The 27227-nt window shown below is 34.0% G+C and overlaps 4 protein-coding genes across 4 annotated transcripts; 2 read left to right on the top strand and 2 right to left on the bottom strand.

The window, feature by feature from the left end:
- The first annotated feature begins 717 nt into the window (after window positions 1–717).
- Window positions 718–2163, top strand: LOC129894189 (peptidyl-prolyl cis-trans isomerase CYP26-2, chloroplastic). The gene is made up of 2 exons (XM_055969750.1): window positions 718–1682; window positions 1867–2163. Exons 1-2 carry the CDS (start codon window positions 844–846, stop codon window positions 1967–1969), a joined length of 942 nt encoding a protein of 313 aa, XP_055825725.1. The 5' UTR covers window positions 718–843; the 3' UTR covers window positions 1970–2163.
- Window positions 1977–8237, bottom strand: LOC129894188 (uncharacterized). Its single transcript, XM_055969749.1, has 7 exons — window positions 8093–8237; window positions 7766–7949; window positions 6584–6707; window positions 6100–6437; window positions 4606–5611; window positions 3564–3757; window positions 1977–2532 (listed from the first exon to the last, which is right to left on the bottom strand). The coding sequence occupies exons 1-7, from the start codon at window positions 8173–8175 to the stop codon at window positions 2452–2454; spliced, it is 2010 nt and encodes a 669-aa protein (XP_055825724.1). The 5' UTR covers window positions 8176–8237; the 3' UTR covers window positions 1977–2451.
- Window positions 8238–14449: 6212 nt separating this feature from the next.
- Window positions 14450–15534, top strand: LOC129896255 (mavicyanin-like). Its single transcript, XM_055972112.1, has 2 exons — window positions 14450–14890; window positions 14978–15534. The coding sequence occupies exons 1-2, from the start codon at window positions 14716–14718 to the stop codon at window positions 15313–15315; spliced, it is 513 nt and encodes a 170-aa protein (XP_055828087.1). The 5' UTR covers window positions 14450–14715; the 3' UTR covers window positions 15316–15534.
- Window positions 15535–22830: 7296 nt separating this feature from the next.
- On the bottom strand, window positions 22831–25661 carry LOC129896660 (uncharacterized). The gene is made up of 3 exons (XM_055972597.1): window positions 24317–25661; window positions 23977–24213; window positions 22831–23882 (listed from the first exon to the last, which is right to left on the bottom strand). Exons 1-3 carry the CDS (start codon window positions 25580–25582, stop codon window positions 23709–23711), a joined length of 1677 nt encoding a protein of 558 aa, XP_055828572.1. The 5' UTR covers window positions 25583–25661; the 3' UTR covers window positions 22831–23708.
- Between the last annotated feature and the right edge of the window lie 1566 nt (window positions 25662–27227).

The raw sequence follows: 27227 nt of genomic DNA, 5'->3' as shown, positions 1-27227 counted from the left end.
TTACCTAGAAAAGTGATATTTAATTATTTTTCATATAATATGTTTTTTTCACGTCATAATCTTAGCTCCTTCCTTCCTTTTGAAAAAACTAATAATCTGTTTTTGTACAATTGAAGAAGATAATTTAGAAATGAATTCTGGAATTGATATGATAATATCTCACAATGATGATTAATATTATCATACTAGTGGCAATAGATTCGTTCTAAGCCCTTTAACATTAGAAACTTAATTTGTAATTATTTTTTCCCGCTCTTTGTAACATTAAGTTATTATAGACATTACAGAGGCATTATAGTTAATCTTTAATTTGATGAGGTTTTTGTTGATCACTTGTATTATTGGGGTACTTATGGTATATAGGACATAGTTTGAAAAAAGACAATTTGCTCTTCTAATCTAACGAATAAAAAGCTCCATTGAAAAAGAAAGAAATATATATAAAATAAGTATTAATTCTTTAACTAATAGGATCTCGACAAGTTTTATCATTTTGTTTACTTAATTTGTCATAATTACGTGGACATGTTCACTAATAAGGTATTAACTAGCATTTTGACCTAAGTATTAAGGGATGTTTATGTCTTTTTCATAGTTTATACCAATTAGAGGTGGTAAAATTATATCTCACTAGAAAATTAATGAGGCAAGTGAAGAAGGGTGGCCCAGTCAAGTCTTTATGAACCAGTAGCATGATAGTATTAGATATGGATGGGATTGGCTTCTGATGTTTCTATCCACAGAAAGACAGTGTATGTTGAAGGAGAAAAACAGACTTCTTTCACCTATTTGAAACGTTAAAAAACAATTAGAGAGGCAGAAAGGGACCAAAATCAGTAAATTATGCAGTCTTCAGCTCAGTCTCTTCAACCTCCAGCAACCCCTCTTCCTCCTAAACAAATTCAAGGCACAACTACAAGCAAATGTATCAAATTTTCGCGCAGAGAACTTGCCGTCAGTACTAGTTCATCCCTGCTTCTACTATTAGGCTCCCAAGCTATTGAGCCATTGAATGTATCAAGGGCAAGAGCAGATGAACTTCCCGATAAAATAGAACCAGATGAAGAGCCTTCAAGAAAAATCGAATACTGTTCAGATCAGAATGTAACAAAGCGAGCATTTCTTGAAGTATCGATTGATGGGGAACCTCTAGGAAGGATTGTCATCGGGCTATATGGTGATACTGCCCCGTTTGGCTCATCAAGGTTCAGTAATCTTGTTAGTGGAGCAGCAGGGGTTAGTTATAGAAGAAAAGAGTTTGTGAGGATAATGCCAAATTATGTACAACATGGTGGATTGAGGTCCTATGGAGTGGATGCTGAACTTGCCAAGAGTAGTGGAAGAACTATGGCAATTGATAACCTCGTAGACGAATGGGAGAAACAGAGTGAAATGTGTCAGGGTACTAAGAATGTAGCAACAAGTGTTAGCATTATTGTGAGGGATCCTTCAAAACCACCTCCGAAGATGAAGCTGGTTGCTCGAGGAGGGAAGCTCGAAATTGATCAAGAAGAAGTGGGAAAAGATGTGAATGGAACAGAGTTTACAATTGCCCTTAAAGACTCACCTGAGTTAGATGCCTCTGCTTTAGTCATTGGGAGAGTCTTGGAGGGGATGGATGTTGTTGATAGAATTGGCCAAGTCAAAACTGTGAAAGAGAATACAACTTCTCCTTACTTCAGGTACTGGCAATCTCCCAATCACCTACCTCAGCTGGCTACTAATGATATTTGACTAAGCAAGAACACATAAAAATAGACTAACTGGTATTTTTCAAGGACAAAGAGAATGACATAATAGTTTCCTACTAAGAAAATCATAGTATACACCAGACATAACCAACAGATTTTCTGGTTTTATCGACAGGGCAGCCAAGTTGATAGGAGATAAAAGGGCTGTAGTTGCAGAGAGAGGCTTCAACAGACCTTACTCAAAGGTAAAAATAACAAATTGCGGCTTGCTGGAATGATCAAAGATGCTGTTAAGAGATTTTTGTCCTTTCATTTCTGTTAAGAGGAAGAAACGCTCAAGTAAAATCATGTACAAAACAAATTCCTAATGCAATTTTACCTCTCGACAGAAAGCTTACATCAATGGTAATAATTATGGTGTTTTCCCCTTGTTTACTTTCTCTGTCTCAAAAAGCAGATTACGATCCTCTTCCAAATAAGTAATCAATAATAGCATACACAAAAAGTCTCCCTTGCTCACTTTGGAAAAATTATATCAAACAATGTCCTGCTAATTAGCCACTACAACAAGCCTAGAACAGAGGCGCATCTTCTACAGTATTCTTCAAAAGCACATGGTTGTAACATCCAGGTAAAATATAGGCAATAAGATGCAGAAACTGTCTCCATAGGGAAGGTAATCTTATCGCAGTCTGCCCGGTGAAAGTCTTTTTCCTCTCGAACCATGGGGTGTACTCATAACATGGATAACTTTGCTGATTTAACTTGGACGGACAAGCTTCCTTCGTTTAGCCTGTGGAGATGTAAAAAGCTTTTGCACGGAAGCAACAGGATCATCCACCTGCATAGGACCAAAACAAGAAGTCATTTGCTTTCTGGCAATATAATTTTTCCATTCATTGCATTACTCGGACCATCTGGTATCAAGAGATCAAAAGGAAGCTTATCCTTGCACTGTCTCAAACACCACTAACAAATGTGTTTTCAAGGGCCAATTCACCAGATAGAAATCCACTAACACCTCTATAAACTAAACCATTAAATTCAAATAAACAGCTGTGACCAAGAAAAATTTCGACAAATTAAATGAGCTGCAAAATCAGCTGATAAATCGTTTTCAATTATCAGCAAACAAAAAGACAACACTGACAGCTTAATCTGGGCAAGCAACATCCCTAAGACCGTCAAACTGATAGTCAATTTTGTCTTGGATGCCTCAGCAGTGTTATAACGGCATGAAACATGACTGTACATCTTAGTCTAATGATCTCATTTACTTCCTTTTTTTTTGTGATTTACTAAGAAAATATAATGGATTGAAGTTGTCATGTTCACATAAACTTGATTAAAAGAATAAGTAGAGATGATCAAAGAAATGTGAGGTTCAAAATCAAAACCTGGTGTCCAGAAAGGTAAGTTGTCTTTCCAAAAGAAGATAGTACTAAATATAATTTCTCTCTGAATTATGTTTGGTCTAAGCATGGATTCAATTAGCTGAAGTACAAAATGCAGTATTCAAATGGTTTTCTTTTTTCGGAATTACTAACATCACTAGTTTAAAGTAAACAATCATGCGTTAAGTTAGCAAATTATCATATCCAAACAGTCAGCTCAAATTGTAGTTATCCAAGTAAAGGCCACAATGAAAATGATTTTTGTAAAGGAATAGAAGAAATAGCATTTCATCAATAGATCTGCCAAACACCAACCAAAATGTGAGTTTATACGAATAAGGTTGCTTTAATTAGCTACAGATTGTTATCTGTTTCATAGTAAGCTAGCCTAATTACTACTAGAATTAGCTAACAACAAGTCTTTTTTTAAAACTAACTTGCTACTTTATCTATTAGTACTAGTTTACTTCTTCCTTACCTTAATCAAGGAAGATGGAGCATAATTGGACAAAGGAGAAGAAGATTCCTCATGACGTTCTAAAGCGGATAATGTTTGTTCCCATCCTGGTGGAGAGCCACCATTAGACGCTATCCAGGGACAAAAATATCTGTGCAGCTTGAATGGATCAAACTCCAAAGCTTTATCTAAGGATAGCATTCGCAACTCCTTCCCTGAAAAGATAACATAGTCTGTCAGTTACACTTGTTCGCTCAACATAAAATATATACCTCCTCTTTCTTTACTATTGCTAACAATATTAACACCCCCACCCCGGGCGCCAAACAAAAAAGCATTAAGATACAACATTTGCAGCATGCAGGGAGATGTACCTCCTTAAACACTTAAAACTGAGGTATACTAAGAGGGCTGAGTACTGTTCATCTCAGAATTTCTGCATGAAAATATGTTACTTTTGTGAAATTGTAAATTGGTTGAAAAGTATCTCTTTTCCAAGCGTATATGTCTGATATATCAGCAAACCAGATAAAAATACTAAAAGAGGCAACATGATGCAACTCAAAATGAGTATCATGGAATAAGGGGCCTGCCTAGACTTGAAGCTAAGAGAAGAATGAAAAACTTGGGCATCAATGAGGTGAGGTCTTTGGATAGACAGCAGAATGTAGATAGGTGTTGTACTACTGATTCATCGACATAAAAGAGAATACCAAAAGGAAGATGAAGCTTAGGACTTCATATGGTCCTTTTGAAAGAAGTGCAACATAACAAGAGACTGAACAGTCCTTGGACAGCAATGCAGGTTCGATCTTCAATTCAATGCAAGTATAACAAATTTGGACCAATTCATGAAACTGGATCTATATTGCTAAATGCTGACAAACTAGGTTAACCTTGGACATTTCATGAAACTAGATCTGTATTGCTAAGTGCTAACAAACTTGGTTCACCCTCCAATTGCCACTATAAATCCACTTCATGGAACAAATTGCAACAGTGCCAATGCTAATGGGCAAGCATGATCATAGAACACTACACAAGTTACTAAAAACTGAATTACCTCGACTTGATGAAATGTCATGAATAAGAGGATGCACTCCAGCCGTAGTAACATCATTCGCATTGCCTTGTTCCCCTCCTTGTGTACAATTGTTAACCTCAACCATCACTCTGCTCTGACCACTTTCCCCTACACGACTTGTGACACTATCCATGCCACTTGATCCAAAATCATTTCCAACCTTGTCCTTACAATGACCCGTGACTGCTGGATCAATCTTGTTCACACTTTCTGCATTATCAGCCATTTCAGTGGTGTTACCAGAAACTTGCGCTGCAGCCTGACTGTTTTCCGGTTGAGCTTCTGTACTCACTTCCAATGAAGACAGTGAAGTTCCTTCCTCAGTATTTTCTCCTGCAAAAAACTCTGGATTTTTGCATACACCAGATGAGCTCTTGTTTACTAAATCATCCTTAAGCTCAGATTCAGCAATAAACCATGCCCTCAAATTCCGTCCAATGATTGGCAGAGATATTTTCGCCCTATAATTATGTGTTGCTGGAGGAGGACCACCGGCAATCGTCAAGTTGAAATTTGGTGGTCTTCTAGCTAACATAGAGTTAGCAGAAGTTGCAACTTGTCCTATGCATTCTCTACTCTCATCACGATCACTGTTGCCTGAAAGAATGTTTTTACCACCATCGGTGTGACTGATATGGCCATTATTGACATGTGTGTATCCACTTACTCGTAGAAATTCCAAAGGCCGACAAACCATGGAAAAATCCCATAGACCAATACAAGCCCCACAAAGCCTGCAGTCGAGAACAACAGAATTTGGATTGATTATTGTTTCTTCAGAAGCTTGATTGTCATCATCTGGCTTGCTCTCAGAAGTCTTATCAGTACATGAACTGTAGACAGTGATAGTCTGACTCTTTCTGCTCAAAATAGACTTATCTGAGAGACTGGCATCCTTACTAGATTGATTCAGCTGATCCTTGGGGTCAACCAAATATGGCAGTCTGCGGAGTTCCCAGCCACATAAGCTAATGAGTTTCTGTGCCTAAACATGATTCAATATATCAAATATCAAAAACCATAAATTGACAAACACAACTACTTCATCTAACAAATCAATTTATTTTTTTTAGAAAAAATAGCTCATAAAATTATTTTAGAGTAAGTCTAAGCTAAGAAAATTAGATTTATAGCTTGATAGGATATTTACACTGCTCACCTCCCCCACCTGCGCTCCCCCTAAGAAGAAGAATGATAAAGTCTCGTGATAATTATAAGATTTCTCAATCCCCACCACTTCTCCTCAAAAAGAGAGGAACCTAAGGATATGCGGTCCAAGAATAAACAGCATAGCAATCAACCGGAAAATGGATAAGACAAATTTTTGATAGCAAGATATGCACTTGGGCACTAAATCTTTCCATCAAACTAATTAAATCAGAGAGATCAAGTTGAGTAAGGCTTAGAAGCACTTTTGTACTTGTCATCATTCTCCTGCAACGAAAAACTACATGCTCACATTTCTTTTCATACCTGATAATATGTGAGAGAAGAAGCTGAAGTGGGTTCATTTCTGGTGTCTTCTTCTTGGGGAGTTTGCATGGACTCATCATGCTCCACAGTTAAAGATTCTCGTAGAAATTGTTCCAACTGAGGGCTTTTCAAGAAATCAATGGCCTTAGGTGAAATCACGGGAAGAGCAGCAAGCTGTGATAGAACAGAATCCCGAATTTTATACTGATCAACTAGCACAGCAGTAGCTCTGGGTGGAAAATCTGCTAGTTTTTCATCACAGACATTGTCAATCCAAGGGCAAAGTAGCTTGTGTCCACTATCTAGCTTCAAGCTGAACACCAAGGCTGCTTTGTCAACTGATGCCCACAAATGAGATAACCATGAAATGAGAAGCACAAATTTGTTATGAAAGGAAAATAAGGTAACAACGACCAAGTGCTTCTGTTTTAAGAAAAATAGTAAGATATCAAATGCCACAACATAGAAAAGATGTATAGCTTACCTTGTTGTTGTGTCCAAGATGGCGGAGTAGTGAAGAGCATTCGTGATCCACATGCTTCACAGGCAATGGTATCCATATCTACGTTAATCCAACCCCTTCTAGCACAGTTAACAGCACTGATTGTCTGCCAAGGAACAAAAGCATTGCGGTATAAGATTTACAGCATGGCAGAGTGAGACAGTTTTCTGTAAAAATAGATCAGCAGAAGCCAGAAGGAAAAACCACACAAGGAAGCCTTTTTTCCTAAGGAAAGATGTAAACCTAACCTTTAAAACAACATAAAGAAGAAATAAGTGGATAATAGGAATGAAAAAGAGATGACACGTTCTAAAGGAAGAAGAAACAAACACTACAAATTTCAAGATGAATCTCCTAGGATAAGGATAAAAGCCTGTATAAGCTCAAGCAGTCAGCTACAGCGATTATCTTTGGAGTTGTACTAAATGATTATACTTCTCTCTTACAAGAACAACTGAGAAAAAGTTTATCATTAAGAGGTACAAAAAGAGAGTTTGTCATCTGTTCCCTTGACGCTTTACATGTTAAATAATTATGCTTCTCTATTACAAGAACAACTGAGTAAAAGCTTATGTTGAAGAAGCATAAAAAGAAAGTTTGTTTTCTGTTCCCTTGAGGCATTACATGTTTGTTACTTAGGCATGGCAATGAGGTGTGCGAAGGCCACCATTCTGACCCCCCAACCCCAAATTTTAACTTTATGGTTCTGGAATTTTAGAACAACAATTTTAAGTGCTAATAACTGGGTTCTAGATTTTTAGAACAACTAAACACGAATACACTATTTGAGCATAAGTTACTGGATCGGCTGAACCTGTGATTGGGCTTCTACCTCTGCCACTTGCCCTGTTAATACCCCACCCACCTTACCTTCTCAGGCTGAACTGCACTTTCCAGGTGGTACTTTAAAAAGTCTCTGTCTGTGGATATCAGTGATGTAGTACTATTTAATTTAGTAAGGACTATGTTCGTAAGTACAACAACAACATACCCAATGTAATCACACAAATGGGGTTTTTGGGAGTGTAAAATGTATGCAAACCTTACCCCTACCTTTGTGGGGTAGATAGACCCTCGGCTCAACAAAGTGACTATTTAGATAAGCAAATCTCAACATTTAAACTAAGAACTTCATAAATAAGAAGGGGCAGTAAAATATGGAACCTGTGGTTTTGCAAACCAGGTCATAGACTTAAAAGTTGATATCCTTCTAAACAAATCATCTCGGTCCCATGGTTTACACGGCGGAGCTTCCCCTGAACCTTTAGTAGCTAATAAGTTGTGTTTGTTAACTGTTGATGACATATCAGGGCGCTTCTTGCCTCTTGATAATTGAACTCCAGATGCACTATAGCAGCCAAAATCAAAACGCCAGAATTAAGCACCGTAGCTCAAAGTTGAAATTAAGAACATTCATGAAATTTTGTATACAAATTCAGTCGCCGAACTAATAAACAAAAATTAAAATTATAAAGAAAGGGAAAAGGGAACCTGGAATTGGGTTTGGATTTAGGAGGAGTACGAAAGATCTTGTCCATGGCTTCCTGAAATCGCTTCTGTGATTCTTCAGCCATTTCTTCTCCTTTTTTTTTTCACTGTCTTAATCTGTTCATGGAGGATTAATCGCTGAGCTATTTTCCGGTGCCCAAATTTTAATTATAAAAAGGAAAAATAATAAAATTAACTTTCATTAATAAGACAACTTTACCCTTCAATTCTAGATCATTCCAAACAAATCCCTGTCCTTAATAAAATTGTAGATAATTTATAAGCCTTTTCGTTTGAACACAAATTATACCGAAATGGAATTAGTTATTTTAATATTATTTAATTATTAGATTTAAAAATAATATGCAATGGATCATTTCTAAAAAGTTGTTCCTTTTAAAAATTATCTTCTATCTAATTCAGTAGGAAAAAAAATTGAAAATTTTTTGGAGATATTTTTGTTGGATGCGTGCATCTCACACGAATTATCATGAAAAATGTTTGTGTGTATTTATTTAATTTTATGACAGTTTAAGAAGTTGTTTGGTAGGGTATGAGAACAGTGTTGAGTACTGTGTATTAGTAATATTTGTATTAGTTATGCTGATAGTATTTTTTATGATAAAGTTTGATTTGGTGTATTAAAATAACATGTACTGCATAATTTCTAAAAAACAAATCTTTCACAAATATGATGGAAATGATTTGAAAAAAGATTTTGAGAGGCAATTATGCCGTAAATCATATTAATGCATGCATTAAACCAATTGTATAACTAATTTAATATGATAAATATTCATATATTAGTTATTTATACCATAATACCAAATACATAGAGTGTAAACTAATACATATATTTTAAAAGTGTACCAAATAATGCAAAAGTAATGTATGCATTATTTTTTTAATGAACATTCCATAAATATTAATTTGTACAGATCTAAAATTAAAAAAATATAAATATATGAAATGAGACAAAATTAAAGAACACATTAACGTATTATACCTTTTTAAAATTCATTTCAAAGTTATATAATATAACTGAGGACATGGACTGTCATTGTGGAATAAAACATATATACCCCATCTCTTTCTTATAACATGTGTCTTCTTCTCCGTCTTTAAAAATCCATTTCAATTGTGGTCTAAATAGATTGGAGCCATTGAATTCAGTGTTACGTTGGTGGTGCTAGGTTGCTAATACCTTGTTACATTTTTTTCTTTTAATTTTTGAATAAGTTGTTAACTGAGGAAATCATGATCAATGGAAAATCTCATATGAGATCGATGTACATAAAATGTTTCGATAATAGTAGTAGCTTTTTTCATGTCCAGACCAAATAGTTGATATCTGAATACCAACTCTAAAAACAACATAACTTAATTAATAGCCTTTACATCCAGGAAAAATAAAATAAAATATAATGAAGCATTTCCATTATCTTCATCACTTCTTGACTTATTTTTTTTTTTTTTTGATAATCTTAATATTTACGTCCGCTTACGCGTGTCGTAGGATATTTTCACCTCATTAATACATGTAATCATTTGCTTGTCCACCGAAATTTGAATATAGATGGAAAGAAATTAAAATATATTTATTAGAATTTGAATGTGGAACGTCGTATTTTTTTTTGAATTAAATATTAAGTTAGTAAAAATACACATACCATTGGAAAACTAAACATAAATATATTTGTGTAGTTGTATGCTAAATAAATATGTGTGTTTATGTCAAACTTTTTTATGTTATAGCAATTGTCTAATAAATAATTCACCAGTCTTTGTCTTGTTCGATTAAATATTTTTCCCTTTTTAGAAAAAGAAAGAACCTAAGAGGTGGAACAAATTAGTCCCAAGATTATAACGAAGAATCTCATATATAAGTGTTATATATTTGCATGATTATAAAATTAAACATGTTCTCTAATTGGAAATAAAACACCTAATAACTCTAAAAAAAAAGAGATAAGAAAACAAATACTCTACCTATTCTTAGATGAACTAACTAAAAAAATTACTACCAATTAAATATGAAAATGAACTTAAGGTTGTCCTATTCTTTAGTAATTTGCTCATTAACCTCGAAATCTTTAAGAAAATGACGCCAACACTTGTTTCGAGTAGCTGAGCAACAATTGCCTTCTCTTCTTCTTTTCAATTCTTTGCTGACTCCCTATGCAAATCATAGGTAAGACAAATATTAATTTAAAATCTCATAACGATAAAACGAAAAAATAAATTAAATTAGATATATGAATATGTTTTAGAGAACATTACATGTGTCGGTGTAGGAAAATAAGATGATATTGATAGTAGAGTCAATGTCTTTGGATGAGACATGCTAAGTAAGCTATCAATTATATATCTCATCAAATATTCATGTTGAAGTTTGAGATTGATCATGTCTAGCTCTAAGTATTCAATATGATGTGTTAGTGTGACATTTTAATATTAATAAAATTAAATAATATGTCACATTATGTCAATTGGTGGACATTATATTTGTGCCTCTTTACTCTCATCAATGGTGATAGAATGTGGTCATTAGTTGTTAGTAACTTTTGTAACCACCAACTCTTCATTTCACCATTCTTCTACCTCTTTATTCTTGTAACTTATGTGCCATTTATTTAGCCAATTTACTACTCATAATCTTCCTATTTATTGCAAGGAAGAATTCCTCACTTATAAATAGTGATGGATTTGTGTACAAGCTATGAATAAGAGAAAAGAGTGTAAGAAAAGATGAGAAGTTTATATTAAGGTTAATATAGTGAAAGACAGAGTTGAGACAAATAAATTATTCTGAGTTTTCAACTATATTCACTATATAAAAAAGAGTATTTATATGTTGAAGGAAGGTGTTTTTTTTTGTAGAGCTTTGAAGTTTTCAACTAATCCGGAGTTGTTTGGGTCAATTGTATCCTGGAGGGGAGAAGAGTATTATTGCTGGATCGGTATAGATTATGCCAAAGTGGGCTTGAATCCCCTTAAAGAGAACGAGATATTCGTACCTCAGCCTGAATATTTATTTATTCATATTTGTTCATTTTTATTTTCAACTGTAATTTATTGTAATCTGTGGTATATACACCAACATGATGTAGCGGTTGTGTTGGAATCCACAATTGAAGTCCACGTTTGTCCAGTTCAGAAAAACTTGTCTTCATCATTCGGAGAAAAAAAAGTAAATAATTCTCAAACGAGTAGCTAGGTATTCATAAAATTATATGTACGTACGTACCTCATCCCAAATGCACAAGGACAATACCATAATGCTTCACATAAAGCTTTTCCAAACTGTCTAAATTCAGACAACACTAAAAGCATTGAGTTATAATTAAGTACCTCCAAAACCTAACGCCATCCAATTTGAACTATTGTTAAGAAGCAAATTTTGATTCACCATTGACCACATCCTCATCAAGTGTGCAACAACTTAAATGAAGAATACTAAGACATGTGGACTGAAAAATATAGGGCAAATTGTATAAAGAATTCCTTAATATCAAATACACCTCATGGAAATCGTATAAGTATCCACGCAATGCGCTAATAATATTAAATTATTATTTTTAATTATTTCATATGAAAATATCATGTTTGAGCATGTTAAAATCATATAACCTTGAAATAAAAGGTCAATTATCATTGTATTTCTCAATAAAATACAGGAATAAAATGTTTAAACCCACCCTTAATTTTTCTTTTAAAAAAATAATTTTACCCTCCCCACACCTCCACCACCCATGACTCCAATACCCCCACCTCTAATTCAATTTATACGAAAAAAATCCATGACTCTAATACCCCGACCTCTAATTCAGTTTATATGAATAAAATATTCATCTAATCGTAATAAGAAAAGACTTTTATTCTTCATATTTTTTAATTATATTATTCAAAATCTAAAGATATAAGATTGATAATATCTCCCTCCCCCTTTCTCCCAATTTATTTTTTAAAAAGAAATATTCTACTCTCCCCACACCTCCAACCCCCCCCCCCCCCCTTCCACCCTTCCTCTACTTCTAATCAAAATCTGTATGAGTGAAAATAGTTATGTAATTAACAATAAAGCATTTGCGTTTAATCTTTTTTCTTATTGTATTATTTACTATGTAAAGACTTTATGTAATCAACTGTATTTATTGTTATCAAAAAACTAAACTAACAAAATTAGAATAAGAAATATAACTTACTTGATTTCAGGCTTGAATATAGTAGAAAAATAATTTTGCCTATAATATGACCATCACTCATCTGCGTATGAAAAGAAAAATATTAAAATAAAATAAAAACTTTAGAAAATGAGAAACGAAGTAAATAAACTCACTACTATAACTAATGATCATCTACATATATAAAAAAAACAAAAAAAACATAATATTGGATATAATTGTAGGAGCATATATAAGAAGATGTTAAGAAGTTAGAATTTCATTTCAACTCAAACTTCATTTAAGTTTAAATTCAAATATCACATCTATTTATTATAATAAAATTAGTTTATTTCTCTTCCGTATTTTTAATTTTTTAAATACAATCCAAATATTTTTTATAGTTAACAATAACCGAATAAAAAGAAATCAATCTTTTTCCAACATTTTCTCCCTCTTTTTCTCGTTTCTTCTTTTTTTTTTTTTTCTCGTTTCTTATTCTATTCTTTGTTTTTTTTCTCGTTTCTTTTTCTTTTCTTTCTTTCTTTATTATTATTATTATTGTTGTTATTGTTGTTGTTGTTGTTATTTATATTATTAATGATGCCATATCTTTATTTTTTATTTAATATTTAAATCAAATATTATCAAATATATTTTATAACAACTTAAGGATAAGTTTATGAAATAGTCTGTTATGGATTTTTATAAATACGTATTTCTATAAGTTATTATTGCACATAAATCTTATCTTTAATTTTCTAATTGAATTATATTTTTGAAATTTGCCAAATTTAAATTTAAATATATTTAATATTCAAATTAAATATATGAAATAATAAAAGTTCTAAAAGTAAGAATTTATTTAGGACTCTTCTATGGTGTATTTTTATTTTTAAATTAATTTTTTTTTCTTTTTTTCAAAAATCTAATGTATTTTTAAATTCAAACATTAGTTTTTTAAAATATTTTTATCTTTTAATTTAATATCTAAATTAAATGTATTTAAATTTATTTTATAATATCTGAAAATGATGAGTTTATTAAATAGTAAGAGTTCATTTAGAACTCTTCAACCATAGGTTTCTACTTTTAAGCTAATAGAAAGTTCTTTTTTTTTGAAAGTTTAATATTTTTAAATTCAAATACTTTTATTTTTTAAATTAAAAACTTTTATTACAATATTTATTAACTTTGTCTTAAAATTGCCAAGTGGCTTTTTCATAGGTTGCCACTTGACTTAAGTAAACTACTCTCCTTTATAGATATGTTATATACAATCATAATAAAGATAAAATTAATTTTATTAGTATACTAAATTATACTATAAAAGACATACAAAGAAATTAAAACTTAGTAAAGGCGAGTTGGGTTATGAGTTATGACCCACTTTTTAATCCATTTCACTTCAAGTAACTATTGGGCAAGTCAATAAAAGTGTCAATTAGTTATGACCCGCCCATATATTAATAACTCAGCATATTTTAACTCGTCCAAATTTAGCATAACCCACCCATTTGATATCCCTAATCATATGTCTCACCTGATCTTTACACTTGAAAGGGTCTTTTGGTTCAAAATCGGGATTTATATCAGAAATTCGGGATAGATAATCCTACATTCTATTATGGGATAAATAATTTCATGATTATAGTATATGTTTATTTTTTATTTTAACTAATACCCACAAAATCACAATCAAACATAAATCTCTATTAATCCTCTAACCAATCGGTCAGTTAGCTTAATAGTCCTTCAATTTTCAACTGCTTCCAATTATTTTGTTGCGCCGAGATCACGATGCATATTAGTACTTGTTGGAGTAGCATAATTATCGTTTTCTACAAAGAAATTAAATCAAATTAGAAAGGGACCCAAGTAAAAACAGGATGGTAAAAAAAAAAAAGAGAACACGAAGAAAGGGAAGATGACATTAAAATGTTAATTAATTTTTTCTCCAAGTGTAAGCAGAACATCACTTCTCACTATAGAAAAATGAACAACTAAATTTTCTAGCAGCCTATTTTTCATTTTATGAATAATGAGCGGCGGAGTTAGTAGCATCATGATCGCTCACAATCGTATTGTAAAATTCAAAATTCATAAAGTTAAAATTTCAACTTCGAATAACCTAGCTATCCAAATAATGATCAAGTAAAATTAAAATTCAGCAATTACTTGAATTGACGTTTGAAAAATAGTAATACCGAGTCAAATGAAGAACTTCCCTTTGAACCTTTTTTTTCGCTAACTAACTTCCCCTTAACTAATTCCACTAGGCATGCACCCCCAAATTCTCCCCCAATAACTCAAAAAAGGTCACCAATTTCGAAACAACTTCTCCTTTTTAAACAATCAAACTAGCCACAATTCTCATCTCAATTTCACAAATCACAAGTAAAGCATATACAACTACTCCCTTTTTTTCCAAGTCCAAAAAACAACAACAACATTTTTTTCATCATGACTTCCTCTAAAGCTTTTCTCTACTTGGTCTTTTTCTCTTCTTTTCATTTCTTCACTGCTTTTTCCACTGAATTCACTGTTGGTGGTGACAAAGGATGGGTCATCCCTAAAGATGATCAACTATACAATGAGTGGGCTGGCAAAAATAGGTTCAAGGTTAATGACACCTTAAGTAAGTAGTACTGATCAATTCATCGTAAAATTATATTATACTGTCAATATATATAAATTAAACTAATTGGATTGTGTCTATGTGTAGCGTTTGAGTACAAAAAGGACTCGGTGTTGACAGTGACTCAAGAAGAGTACGAGAAGTGCAAGTCGGTGCATCCGATTTATTTTTCGAACAATGGAAAATCCATATTCAAATTGGATCGACCCGGCTTGTTTTATTTCATTAGTGGAGTATCGGGTCATTGTGAAAGGGGCCTAAAAATGATTGTCAAAGTATTGGAACCAGCAAGCCCACCTGATCAAGTTGCAGACCATAGTACTGGGCCTTCTACTAGTGGTGCAGCCCACTTGGCTAAAGTTGTTGCTTCTCCAAGTCATGTTGTTGTGTTTGTGGTTTCATTATTTGGAGCTATTTTTATTTAGTTTATAAATCCTGGAAAAACATTTGTTTTAGAATTTAGGTTGAGGTTTAGGTAGTGTGATGCTAGGTTAAGGGAGGTGGGGCTGGGGTAATAGCTAGGTTTTTAGAACTTAGTATCATTAGTTGTTTGGATCTTAATTGCTACTTTGATTTTTGGAATAATTCATTTCTTACCTGACGTCAGTTTGCGTAAGAATTACGTGCAGTTATAAGAATATCAATATGGTTGTGTCTTGATAACAAATTAATTGAAATTAGACTAAATATTTATAACGCTGATGACTAGTTAAATTTTGCAAAATATTGTTCTCTTCTAATATCTATATCTATATACACACGTAAAAGAGTTATTTATACTATTAATATTATATTTTTGAACTATAATAGAAGATTGGTTCCTATTCTTTTTAGGTTATCAATTAATGTCTGGTGTAAAAAAATAATTATACCAATCACATAATTAATTCAAAAGATAACTACGGGTATTTTTATTTAATGACATTTTTCAGACAAAGCATTAATCAATAAAATCAGAGTGTTACCTAAAAAGTTCTTAACAAAATCAAAAAGTTCAACAAGTTTTCCTGACCAAAGTAAAATAATTTGCAAAATAAAAAAAAAAGAAGAAGAGAGTATGAGAAGAAGAAGAAAACCTATAGCTTTTCTATTATTTTCTTCTTTTTTTCGAAAATAATAAACTCAACCTATTGAAATCATTTTCATAATTATAAACCGCTGTCATCTTTTTGAACTCAGCAAAAATCAATTATGTCGTATTTCATAATTAAAAGTAATTCGCTTTCCCCCAACATAATGCTTATCATATGGTGTATACTCATGATTTTTCCATGATATATTTCATTAAAAAACAAAGCCTCTATTGTTGAATCTAAAATTATAAAATAGTTAATTCATAAGACGCTGTTAAAAAGCTAATAATGTAGAAAAAAATTACATACTTTCAAGGAATTCTGAAAACTGAATTCACCCACACTGAAGATCAGCTTGCTGATCTACTCACAAAGAGTCTTGGCAAAGCACAACATCAACTACTCCTAAGTGGCTTAGGAGTCATGGATTTGTTTAAACCACGAGCTTGAGGGGGAGTGTTGACTAGGAAGTTAGTTAGGCAAGCTATCATGGTTAGTTAAACTAACTAAGTCTGTTAGGAAGTTGTTAGAAGTTTGTTAGAAGCAATTAGTGGAGCAACTTGTACATGTACTTTATAAGTACACATGTTACACACATGTATTATGTGAATAAGAAAAATAAGGTACTGAAATTCTTTCTCTTCTCTCTTTCTTTCTTCCCTTCACCCTCTTCTCTTCAATTTCTGCTCACAATCAAACTCCATCAATGGAGTTTTAACAATAACACTTGCAACGAGTCACTTATCATTTATTAAATATTTTATCAATTATTAATGCTATTAAATTATTTGGAAAAAATACCATGAAATAGAAATACTCGCAATTATCTTTTAAATTCTATGATAGGTATAATTATTTTCACCAGACATATATATATATATATATATATATATATATATAAATAAATATAAATCTTGAAAGAGCACAGTATTTTGTAAAATAATTAGTCATAAACATTATAAAATACTTTAGTCTAATTTCAATTAATTTGATATTGAAACGTAATAATATTAATATTCTTATAATTGCGATAGTTTTGGTTATTAAAAAAGGTATTTTTGTAAAGATAATTCCATCGGTATTAATGGTACATACCACCACAACATTAGGCATTTGACCATGAAAAAAATCACTTTATTTGAAATTTTCAAAGTTGGATTGGAGCTGGAGTTGTGTTTGATCATGGTTTTTGTAGTTAATATTTAGAATTTAAATGTATTTTAAAAAATCTACAAAATATTATTTGAATATGGAATATAATTTAAATGAAGTTATTTTATGAAAATATTTTTTTTAGAATTTTCTTGAAAACAAAATAAATTTAAAAATGAAAAAAATAAAAGTAAAAATAAGGTTCTGATTGTTTTCCGAAATTCAAATACAATTCAAATTGTATTTGGAAATAATATAAAACCGAAAAAAAAAGTGAATGATATTCAAGCTCAAACAGGTCTCCTATCCATGAAATTCTCACAAACAATTAAAAAGGGTCCTTTGGTAAGTGAAAGAAAAGGGCTCTTTTCCTCCTTGTCCACATAATATTATGTTGAGACCAACTAAATATATATATAGGCTTCACCAATTTAACACAAAAAATTGAAGAGCCTGTTAAAACACCATTGAAGGTGTTCAAGCTCACTCTTCCATAGATGGAGAGTGAGCTGAAGAGGATGCGTCTGTGAGGAGAGAGGAGTAGATAGAGAAGAAAGAATAAGAAGAGTAAAGTTAGAAAGAGAGAGAGTTCCAAAAATATCAGTATATTACTTCATTATACTGTATTCAAACATGTATTTATACTTGTACATGGAGAGGTATGAATACCTCTACTAACTACCTCCTAACAGATTCTTAACAGCACACTAACTACTTTTAGTTAGTCTAACTAACTCCTAACAACCATTAGCTTGTCAAATACTCATTTTGTCAACACTCCCCCTCAAGCTTATGGTTTAAACAGATTCATGACTCCTAAACCATTTAGGAGTGTTTGGTGTTGTGCCTTGCCCAAGCTCTTTGTGAGTAGATCAGCCAGTTGATCTTCAGTGTGAGTGAACTCAGTTTTCAGAACTCCTTGGCAAATCTTTTCTCTTACAAAGTGACAGTCTATGTCAATGTGTTTGGTCCTTTCATGGAAAATTGGATTTGCTGCAATTTGTATTGCAGATTTGCTGTCACACATCATTCTAACAGGAAGATGAACTTGAATACCAAGTTCTCTGAACAAGCCAATTAGCCAGGTTACCTCTGCTGCACAATTTGCCATACTCCTGAACTCAGCCTCAGCTGAGCTTCTGGAGACTGTCTCTTGTTTCTTGGATTTCCAGGAGATGAGGGCCTCACCAAATTTAACTAAGTAACCTGTGACAGACCTCCTGGTTTCTAGACATGCACCCCAATCTGAGTCACAATAGGCAAGAAGTTGATTTGAAGAGGTTGCTGGCATGAAGAGTCCAAGGCCTGGGGCATCTTTAATGTATCTTACAACTCTGAGTGCTGCAGCCATGTGTGATTCCTTGGGGCAATGCATATATTGACTTAACTTCTGTACTGAGAAAGATAGATCAAGTCTTGTCATTGTAAGGTAGAGAAGTCTTCCAACTAGCCTTTAGTACCTACCAGGGTCCTTCAGCACAGGATCTGTGTATTCTTCTTTGGGAGGAATACATTCATCAAACTTTACAGAAGTGAGTTTCAGATTTTGTTCAAGTGGTGTACCTGCAGGTTTAGCTCCCCCTAGACCAGCTTCAGCTATTAATTCCAAGGCATACTTCCTTTGAGACAAGTGTATACCTTGACTGGATCTGGCAACTTCAATTCCTAGGAAGAATTTGAGTTCTCCTAGATCCTTCATCTTGAATTGTTTCTGCAGGTCTTTCCTTGTGCTGTCTATGAGAATTTGTCTGCTCCCAGTGATCAGAAGATCATCTACATAGACTAATATAATGACTATGTCATCTTCATCCTGCTTAGTGAACAGGGAATAGTCATAGTGACTCTGAGTAAATCCCAACTGCAGCAGTGCTTCTGTTAGCTTTAGGTTCCACTGTCTGGGAGCTTGTTTGAGGCCATAGAGTGACTTGTGGAGTTTGCAGACTTTACCCTTCTCCCCCTGTCTAGCAAACCCAGCAGGGATAGTCATGTAGACCTCTTCTAAGAGATCACCATTGAGGAAAGCATTATGGACATCCATTTGATGAATAACCCAGTGTTTAGCAGCAGCAAGAGCAATAACTGACCTGACAGTGACCATCTTGGCAACAGGGCTGAAAGTCTCACTGTAATCCAAACCTGCTTGTTGGCTGTATCCTTTTGCAACTAATCTGGCCTTAAATCTTTCAACCTCACCTGAAGCCTTGTACTTGATCTTGTACACCCACTTGCAGCCAATAAGTGTCTTACCAGGGGGCAGATCCACCACAGACCAATTGTGATTATCCTGCAAGGCAGAAATTTCAAGCTGCATAGCCTGAATCCACTTGGGATCCTGAGAAGCTTCAGAAAAGGAGGAAGGTTCAGAGATGGCAGAGTAAGAAGCAAGAGTGTGAACATAAGCTGGGGACAGATGAGCATAGGACAAGTGTGCAGAGATGGGGTATGAGGAGGAGCTATGAGCAGCAGTGATAAAGTCCTGAAGCCACAGAGGAGGCTTAGTTTGTCTAGATGACTTCCTGGTGGGGAGAACATGGGGTGAAGAAGAAGAATCAGGAGAAGAAGGCACAGCAGGACAGACACTAGAGGGAACTGAAGGCACAGGGGAGGAGATTGGAGGTGATTGAGAGGAAGATTCAACAGTGTCTGGCAGAGTAGTGAGAACAGGAAAAACAGGATTTGAGGAGATGTGGAGCTCTTTGAAAGGAAAGACATCTTCCTTGAATACTACATTTCTATTGACAAACAGGGATTGGGAATGCAGGTCATATAGAAGGTAGCCCTTTTGAGACATAGAGTACCCCATCATGACTGCAGGAATAGCTCTAGGAGCAAATTTATCTGACACATTTGGACAGGCAGCATAGCACAGGCACCCAAAAGTCCTGATGTGAGAGAGTGAAGGAGGCTGTGAATACAGCAATTCAAAAGGAGATTTGTAATGAAGTAGTTTAGAGGGTAGTATGTTGAGCAAATAGACAGCAGTTGTAACACACTCACCCCAAAATTTCAAGGGAATGCTGGCTTGAAATCTGAGAGCCCTGGCCATGTTCAAGATAGTTCTGTGTTTCCTTTCAGCAACACCATTTTGTTAAGGTGTATATGTACATGTACTCTGATGAAGAATCCCAAGGGTGGACAGCAGAGATTGGAATTCATGACTGAAGAATTCACTGCCATTATCAGATCTAAAAGTCTTAACAGTGGTAGAAAAAAAATTCTGAACCTGTGAGAAGAACTTTCTTAGCACCACTATAGTGTCAGATTTGGAGGTAATAAGAAACACCCAAGTATATCTTGAAAAATCATCTACTATAGTGACAAAATATTTCATTCCAGTATGAGTTGGTACTCTATAGGGACCCCATATATCACAATGAACAAGTTCAAACACAGACTTAGACACATTAGAACTAGTTGGGAATGGGAGTTTAGGTTGTTTAGCTAAAGGGCAAACAATGCAAGATAAATCCACATTTGTTTGTACAAGGTCAAGACCTGTGGACCTCTTTATTACATCTATAGGTGCATGACCTAATCTTCTATGCCACAAAGACATGGACTCAATTTGACTTGATTGATGTGCTGAGGGAACAGGAACAGCTGGGACTGAGTTGATGAAGTCTTCCTTGAGGATGTAGAGACCCTGTTCTTCTCTACCAATCCCCCTGACCAGTCCACTGGAGAGATCCTGAAAGATACAAAAATCAGGAAATAATGCAGCCATACACTGAAGTTCCTTAGTAAGTTGTGATACAGATAATAAGTTACACTTGAAGTCTGGAACAAATAGCACATTGCTGATACTTTGGTTTCCAAACACTTTTGTTTTCCCAGTGTGTGAGACGGATGTTACATTTCCAGTGGGAAGTTGTACTTCCCTCTTATCAAAGTTAGGCACTGGTTGAATAGTGTCTAGTGCATCTAGACTAGCAGTCATGTGATCTGTTGCTCCTGTATCAACTATCCATTCCTTAGGCACATGTTTGGATACTAAAGCTGACAAAATACTACCTGCAGAGGCTGCTTTGACTGAGTGCTCCCCTGCATTTTCAGTTCCTTTTGCTAGCATCTGCATGATTTGCTGGTACTGGCTTTGTGTGAAGAAGCCTGTTGGAGCTGGGAGATTTGAACTAGTAACATCAGGTTGCAAGGCCTCTGCTTGATTTGCATAGGAAGTAGCACCTTTCTTCTTTGACTTCCAGCCTGCAGGATAACCTTTAACCTTGAAACATTGTTCTTTGGTGTGTCCCCTGTATCCACACACTTCACACACCACCACAGGTTTCTGAGGCTTCTGTGGATGTGGCTTATATTGAGGGTCATAGTGTCCTCTATTTGGTTGAATGCCTCCACCTTCTCCTGGTTGATGTCCAAAGTTACCACTCCCTTGAGTATGAGCTTTCTGACTGAATAGAGCTGTGCTTTCAATAATCCTATTATTGGAAGTTTCAGAACTTGCACTCATCAGATTTCTCTGACTCTCATGATCTAGGATGAGAGAGAAAGCTTTGTTTAGGTTAGGAGTGGGAGTCTGAAGTAGAATTTGACCTCTAGCAGCCGAGTAGGACTCATTCAGTCCCATTAAAAACTGAAGTAATCGTTGATACTCAAAATATTCTTTGAATTTCCTGGACTCATCACAAGAGCATCCTGGACACGGCATAATTGAGTCAAACTCATTCCATAGGCTCTTCAGTGTAGTATAATAGTCAGTTACTGACAAAACTCCTTGGTTTAGGCTATGAATCTCCTTATGAAGGTGAAATACATGCACTCCATTGATTTTGTCAAATCTTTCCTTCAAGTCACACCACACTCTGTGAGCATCATCACTATACACAACACTACTGAGCAGTCCTGGTCTTACAGCGTTCATGATCCATGACAGGACAACCGCATTACACTTCTCCCAAATGTCAACATACTCAGGACCAAACTTAGACCTAGGAAATCTACCATCGACAAACCCTAGCTTACTCTTACCTCGAAGTCCAATACGCATGGATCTACTCCAGATTGCGTAATTTTCTGAACCTGTGAGTTGTAAGGAGATCAAGGAGCTTCCTGGAGTGTCGTTTGGTTGAAGATAGAGTGGATGATTGTGGTCTATCACCGGAACTCTAAAGTAATCTGTTTCAGCTGTGAGATTTATGTTTGGATTGTTCATTTCTGCGGATCCGCCTTCGGCTTCAGTTGTGACAGCCATTTTTTCAACACCTTGAGCTTTGATTTTCTTCTAAATTGCGAGTTGCAGACTCTTGTAGCACCACACCGTCGCAACCTCGCTCTGATACCATGTTAAAACACCATTGAAGGTGTTCAAGCTCACTCTTCCATAGATGGAGAGTGAGCTGAAGAGGATGCGTCTGTGAGGAGAGAGGAGTAGATAGAGAAGAAAGAATAAGAAGAGTAAAGTTAGAAAGAGAGAGAGTTCCAAAAATATCAGTATATTACTTCATTATACTGTATTCAAACATGTATTTATACTTGTACATGGAGAGGTATGAATACCTCTACTAACTACCTCCTAACAGATTCTTAACAGCACACTAACTACTTTTAGTTAGTCTAACTAACTCCTAACAACCATTAGCTTGTCAAATACTCATTTTGTCAACAGAGCCAAATTACATGAACAAACAAATTAAGACAAATTAAATGAAGTTTAATCTATTATAACAGCCTATTTACCATTTGTTAAAGATTACTAGCAAATGCTATAATATAGAGGATTTTTATTTATAATCTTAAACGAAATAAACAAGAAACATATGTATGCGTGAGAACGTTACATGTGCAAATGCAGCAACGCTAAGCTGGTATTGATAGAATCAAGTGTAATTCGTAGGATATATGTTGACCTTACCCTACTTTATGAGGTAGAGAGGTTGTTTTCAATACAACTTTGACTCAAATGAAATTTTTCCAAAGCAGAATTGCAAGAATAATATGACAACAAAATAACAAGACACAAGGCAAAGTAGGCCATGTCCGAAGCAATATTTTCGGAAATGTCGAAAACTAATATAAGGCAATGAACTCTTGTTCACTAAGCTTTATTCAGCGCCTTCTTTGTTGAATTGCTTTGTTTCTATAGAAGCATAATCCTCTGCTTTCTCCCTGTACCTTTAACCACTTCTACTTCAAAGTCAGATTGACAACTCACAACTATCAAAAAAGATCAACACTCTAAGTAACTAAAATGATGTTTACCAACTCCTAGGGTAGTTGCTGATTTTCTTAAAGAGGTACATTCACTATGGTACATTAATATATCCTAGATTTGGAATTAAGAGACAGCATTTCTCTTGTAGCATAACTGGATATTACATACAATGATACAAGTACATTTTTCTTAATCTCAAACACACAAAGAGCTTCTTGTTGTGTCTATCCCTCTCATTTTTCTGATAGACTATACCTTCGCATGAAGACCTTTTATTCACAAATTCAAATTACATGAATTTAGATAAGGCAAAATATATGGTATAATTTGCTTTTACTCAAACACAGATGTTTTACTACAAAGTATCTCAATTTGGCGAACAGAATAAACAAAGTATCTCAATTTTGCGAACAGAAAAGAGAGTGACCTAACTTAATAATTGCCAAGTAAATACGAAACTGAACTTCTTTGCCTCTTCCTTTTCATCGGTAACTACTTCTCTAACCATGAAATCCTTTAGGTAATGGTGCCAGCACTTGTTCTGAATATCTGTGCAGCAGTTGCCTTCCCTTCTGCTTATCAAAAACTCGTTGCAGATTCCCTGTGCAAATAAGCAAATGATAAGAGGTTTTAAATTTAAAACCTTAAACAGAAAATGGAAAACCAATATATATATATATGCTTGAGAACATTACAAGTGCAAATGCAGCAAAACTAGCTGGCATTGATAGAGTCAATGCATTTGGACGAGACATCCAAAGTAAGTTGTCAATTGCATATTTCAGCAAGCATCCATGGGATTCCTGTGGAACAACTTTGAGCCTTATGTCTAGCTTTAAGTGTTCGATATGAGGTAGCACTTGTGTTGGAATTCGTCCAATTGATATGCTCCACAATTTATGTCCTTGTTTGCCCAGTTCAAAAAAACTTGTCTTCATCATTCATGCATTGTCAAAAGATGGCTAGTCAGTACGATGGAAATAAAGAGTTGAAATAAATGATATATATTAAAAGATCTAAAGGATGTTCATGTACCTGATCACGAATGATTAAGGCCAATCTTATACGGTTGTTAATTTTTGTAAGATGACTTCTCAATTGGAGGAACCAAGCTCTATTGATCTTCTCAATTTGAGGAACCAAAGAAATGCCGAAGGTCTTCAAAAACTTTGGAGTTTCACTTGGAGCTAAAGATGATTTAAATGTTCTACCGACATATTGGAAAGAACATAAATTGGGAACTGAAACTACACTTTTCCTTGAATAATTATAATTATACAGTTGTGTGAACATTAAGGTTAATTTTCTAAGGGATGGACTCGAAATTTTGACACGCTTTGATGTCTCACAAGGGCCAAGCATTAGATTCTCAAGATGAGGAAAATCTGAAATGAAGTGTTCATGATCAAGACCCACAGGAAATAGGTTACATTCCAAGTGAAATTCCCGCAACATTCTACAAGCTCGAATATCCATATTAACTGCAACTTTGTTGCTGCTATTATACTGAACAAAATGGAACACTTGTAAACTCGGGGCAACAACTTGGACATCGGTAATAGAAGGATAAGAACCCACCAACTGCACATAAAGCTTCTTCAAATGATCTACTTTAGGTAACACTAGAGACCTTAGCACCTTGCAATTCACCAATCTCAATTCTCTAATATTAGGGCACTTACTAATAAACTCTGATAGAGCTTCTCCACTTAAATTAACATTATCCAAATCTACTTGTTGCAAAGAAACAAAATTTGCTTCACCATTAAACAAACGTTTATAGATTCCACATCGAGTTAGATGAAGAACTGTAAGACATTTTGACTGAAAAATAAACGGAATCCAGTAATTAAAACACCCAAATTTCAAATACACCTCATGAAAATCAATTCCGTCGATCAATTTCATTAGATCGTTGATATTATCATGATGTGTTAATTGAGCACGAATTACCCTTTTCTCAGCCTTGTTTAACTCAGATTGGCAAGTGTCGAGAGAAGAACGGATCCATTCCAAGAACTTGTTGTGTGATTCTTGTATAACGGCAGCGGGTGTAGTTGGAGTGATTTCAAAGAAGATTGATTCGTCGAATTCTAGAGGGAAGTATGAAGGTGTGTTGCGATGCCAATTTTTGGAAACAAGGCGGACTTGAAAGAGCTCTTCAGATGTAAGGTAGGAAAAAATCGAATGGAGGACATGATCGGGCAATCGGGATGTTGGATCGGACGAATCAGTATGAGAAATTCTTGGTTTTTTAGCAATTTCTTCATCTGTTTGAGAAATGGGGCAGAGCAGAGCCATGCCGTGGCCTGAGAAAAGAGAAATGACAAGTAAGATTCAGAGAATCTAGCTGAGAGAAAAAAAAAAACTAAAATCACACATAAGATGAAAATGGAAATAATACTCGTGTCTTTTCAATTTATGTGGTACAATTAATTTTGAGATATGAATTTTTAAATTTTGATTGTGATTCCGATATGAACTTATTGAATTTTTTCAAAAAAACTTGTATATTTAAAAATTACATAAAAATTATAAATTATAATAATTAATAACTTAAAATACTTTAAAAAATATAAAAGAAAATTTTGATCAAACAAAAATTTGTTTGACTCTCGGGATTCATATAATGACATGTAAATTGGGACAAAAAAAATATATATTCTTTCACGTGGTCCATTTATAATCCGTATTTATTATTAAAGCCAAGCAGTTTAGTCGTAACCCTAACTAGCGTTAATTTTTAAACGAAACCACCTTGCATGTGTTTTACGTTAACTTTTTTCCCTTCAAACGTATATTTTCTTTGTCGCCCTTTAATTGCATCTTAAAAAAGTAAATCAATTTACCCCTTTTTATGGTGAGAGTTTTCTTTTCATTATATTTTCATTTTGATTTTGTTAAATATTCTTATACCCTACTTATTTATTAAGAAAATTAAAGACATAAGTATTTCTGAATTATGATTGCATTTTTAGAGACATAATTTAATTACGAAAAAATTATTATCCTAAACTATTTAAAAATGAAATTACTATCCTCCTAAAATATCAAAATTAGATTTGCGAAGGATGATGAATTACACAAGCTTAACACCTATAATTTCCGCTTAAATTTTTCTTTTTCACTTTTTTCTCACCCCCTCTTTCCACTTAAAGTAAATAAATTTTATGACTAAAAATGATGTTTAAGTGATAGTGTCAAGGCTCTCTCGACCATAAGGTCACTAAAGCAATCGCTTGAAACCTTAATTTTTTTGAAACCTCAATTTTCTCCCAAAGATATATATATATATATATATATATATATATATATATTGTTTAAAAAAATCTTATGTATTGATAAATTTGACAAGACGTATATAAGGTTGAGAAGGGAGTTGTAGAAAGTAGATTGGTTATACATGGCTAAAATATTTTTTTATGTATATAAAGTAGATGTCAAATCCCCTTCGACTAGCTTGTGTGTCTACTTATTTAAATTTTGAACCCTCTTATTTAAAATCCTGGCTCCACCACTGTGTCCGCATATATCCTACCTCTCCAGATCTCATTTGTAGGATCACACTGAGTATGTTATAATTATTTAATTTATATATGTTAATTAAAAAAAAATGTTCTTATAAAGTTTGATTTTAGGCTCCAAACTTATTGAGACGGCTTTGGATAGTGTAAATTAAAGAGGTGGTGGCAGGCGACAATAACTATTTGAGTTGAAGAAGTCGATAGTGAAAGACTTTTGATGTTGTGGAGAAGCAGCCAGATACGGTGAGAAAAAAACTATTTTCCGGCAATGTAAAAATCAGACAAAGTGTTGAAAGAAAGACCCATGAAAAAAAAAGGAGAAATTTTAATAATCAAGAATATTTAAATACTTATAAAAATAAAATTTTTACATTTTTCTTTTAGCAAGAGTGAAAACACATTTTCTTTGCCATCTCAACATT

The sequence above is a fragment of the Solanum dulcamara genome, chromosome 7 (assembly GCF_947179165.1).
Source record: "Solanum dulcamara chromosome 7, daSolDulc1.2, whole genome shotgun sequence".
Taxonomy (NCBI): domain Eukaryota; kingdom Viridiplantae; phylum Streptophyta; class Magnoliopsida; order Solanales; family Solanaceae; genus Solanum; species Solanum dulcamara.
Note: the sequence above shows the minus strand (reverse complement) of the source record. Positions and strands in the feature narration are given on the sequence as shown.

Coding starts and splice junctions, on each gene's coding strand:
- LOC129894189 (XM_055969750.1), top strand. CDS start 844: ATGCAGTCTTCAGCTCAGTCTCTTCAACCTCCAGCAACCCCTCTTCCT. Junction 1,683..1,866: donor ACAACTTCTCCTTACTTCAG/GTACTGGCAATC, acceptor TTTTATCGACAG/GGCAGCCAAGTTGATAGGAG.
- LOC129894188 (XM_055969749.1), bottom strand. CDS start 8,175: ATGGCTGAAGAATCACAGAAGCGATTTCAGGAAGCCATGGACAAGATC. Junction 6,708..7,765: donor CCTGGTTTGCAAAACCACAG/GTTCCATATTTT, acceptor GTTCCTTGGCAG/ACAATCAGTGCTGTTAACTG. Junction 6,438..6,583: donor ATCTTGGACACAACAACAAG/GTAAGCTATACA, acceptor TGTGGGCATCAG/TTGACAAAGCAGCCTTGGTG.
- LOC129896255 (XM_055972112.1), top strand. CDS start 14,716: ATGACTTCCTCTAAAGCTTTTCTCTACTTGGTCTTTTTCTCTTCTTTT. Junction 14,891..14,977: donor CAAGGTTAATGACACCTTAA/GTAAGTAGTACT, acceptor GTCTATGTGTAG/CGTTTGAGTACAAAAAGGAC.
- LOC129896660 (XM_055972597.1), bottom strand. CDS start 25,582: ATGGCTCTGCTCTGCCCCATTTCTCAAACAGATGAAGAAATTGCTAAA. Junction 24,214..24,316: donor CCTTAATCATTCGTGATCAG/GTACATGAACAT, acceptor TGAATGATGAAG/ACAAGTTTTTTTGAACTGGG. Junction 23,883..23,976: donor GTTTTGCTGCATTTGCACTT/GTAATGTTCTCA, acceptor TTATTTGCACAG/GGAATCTGCAACGAGTTTTT.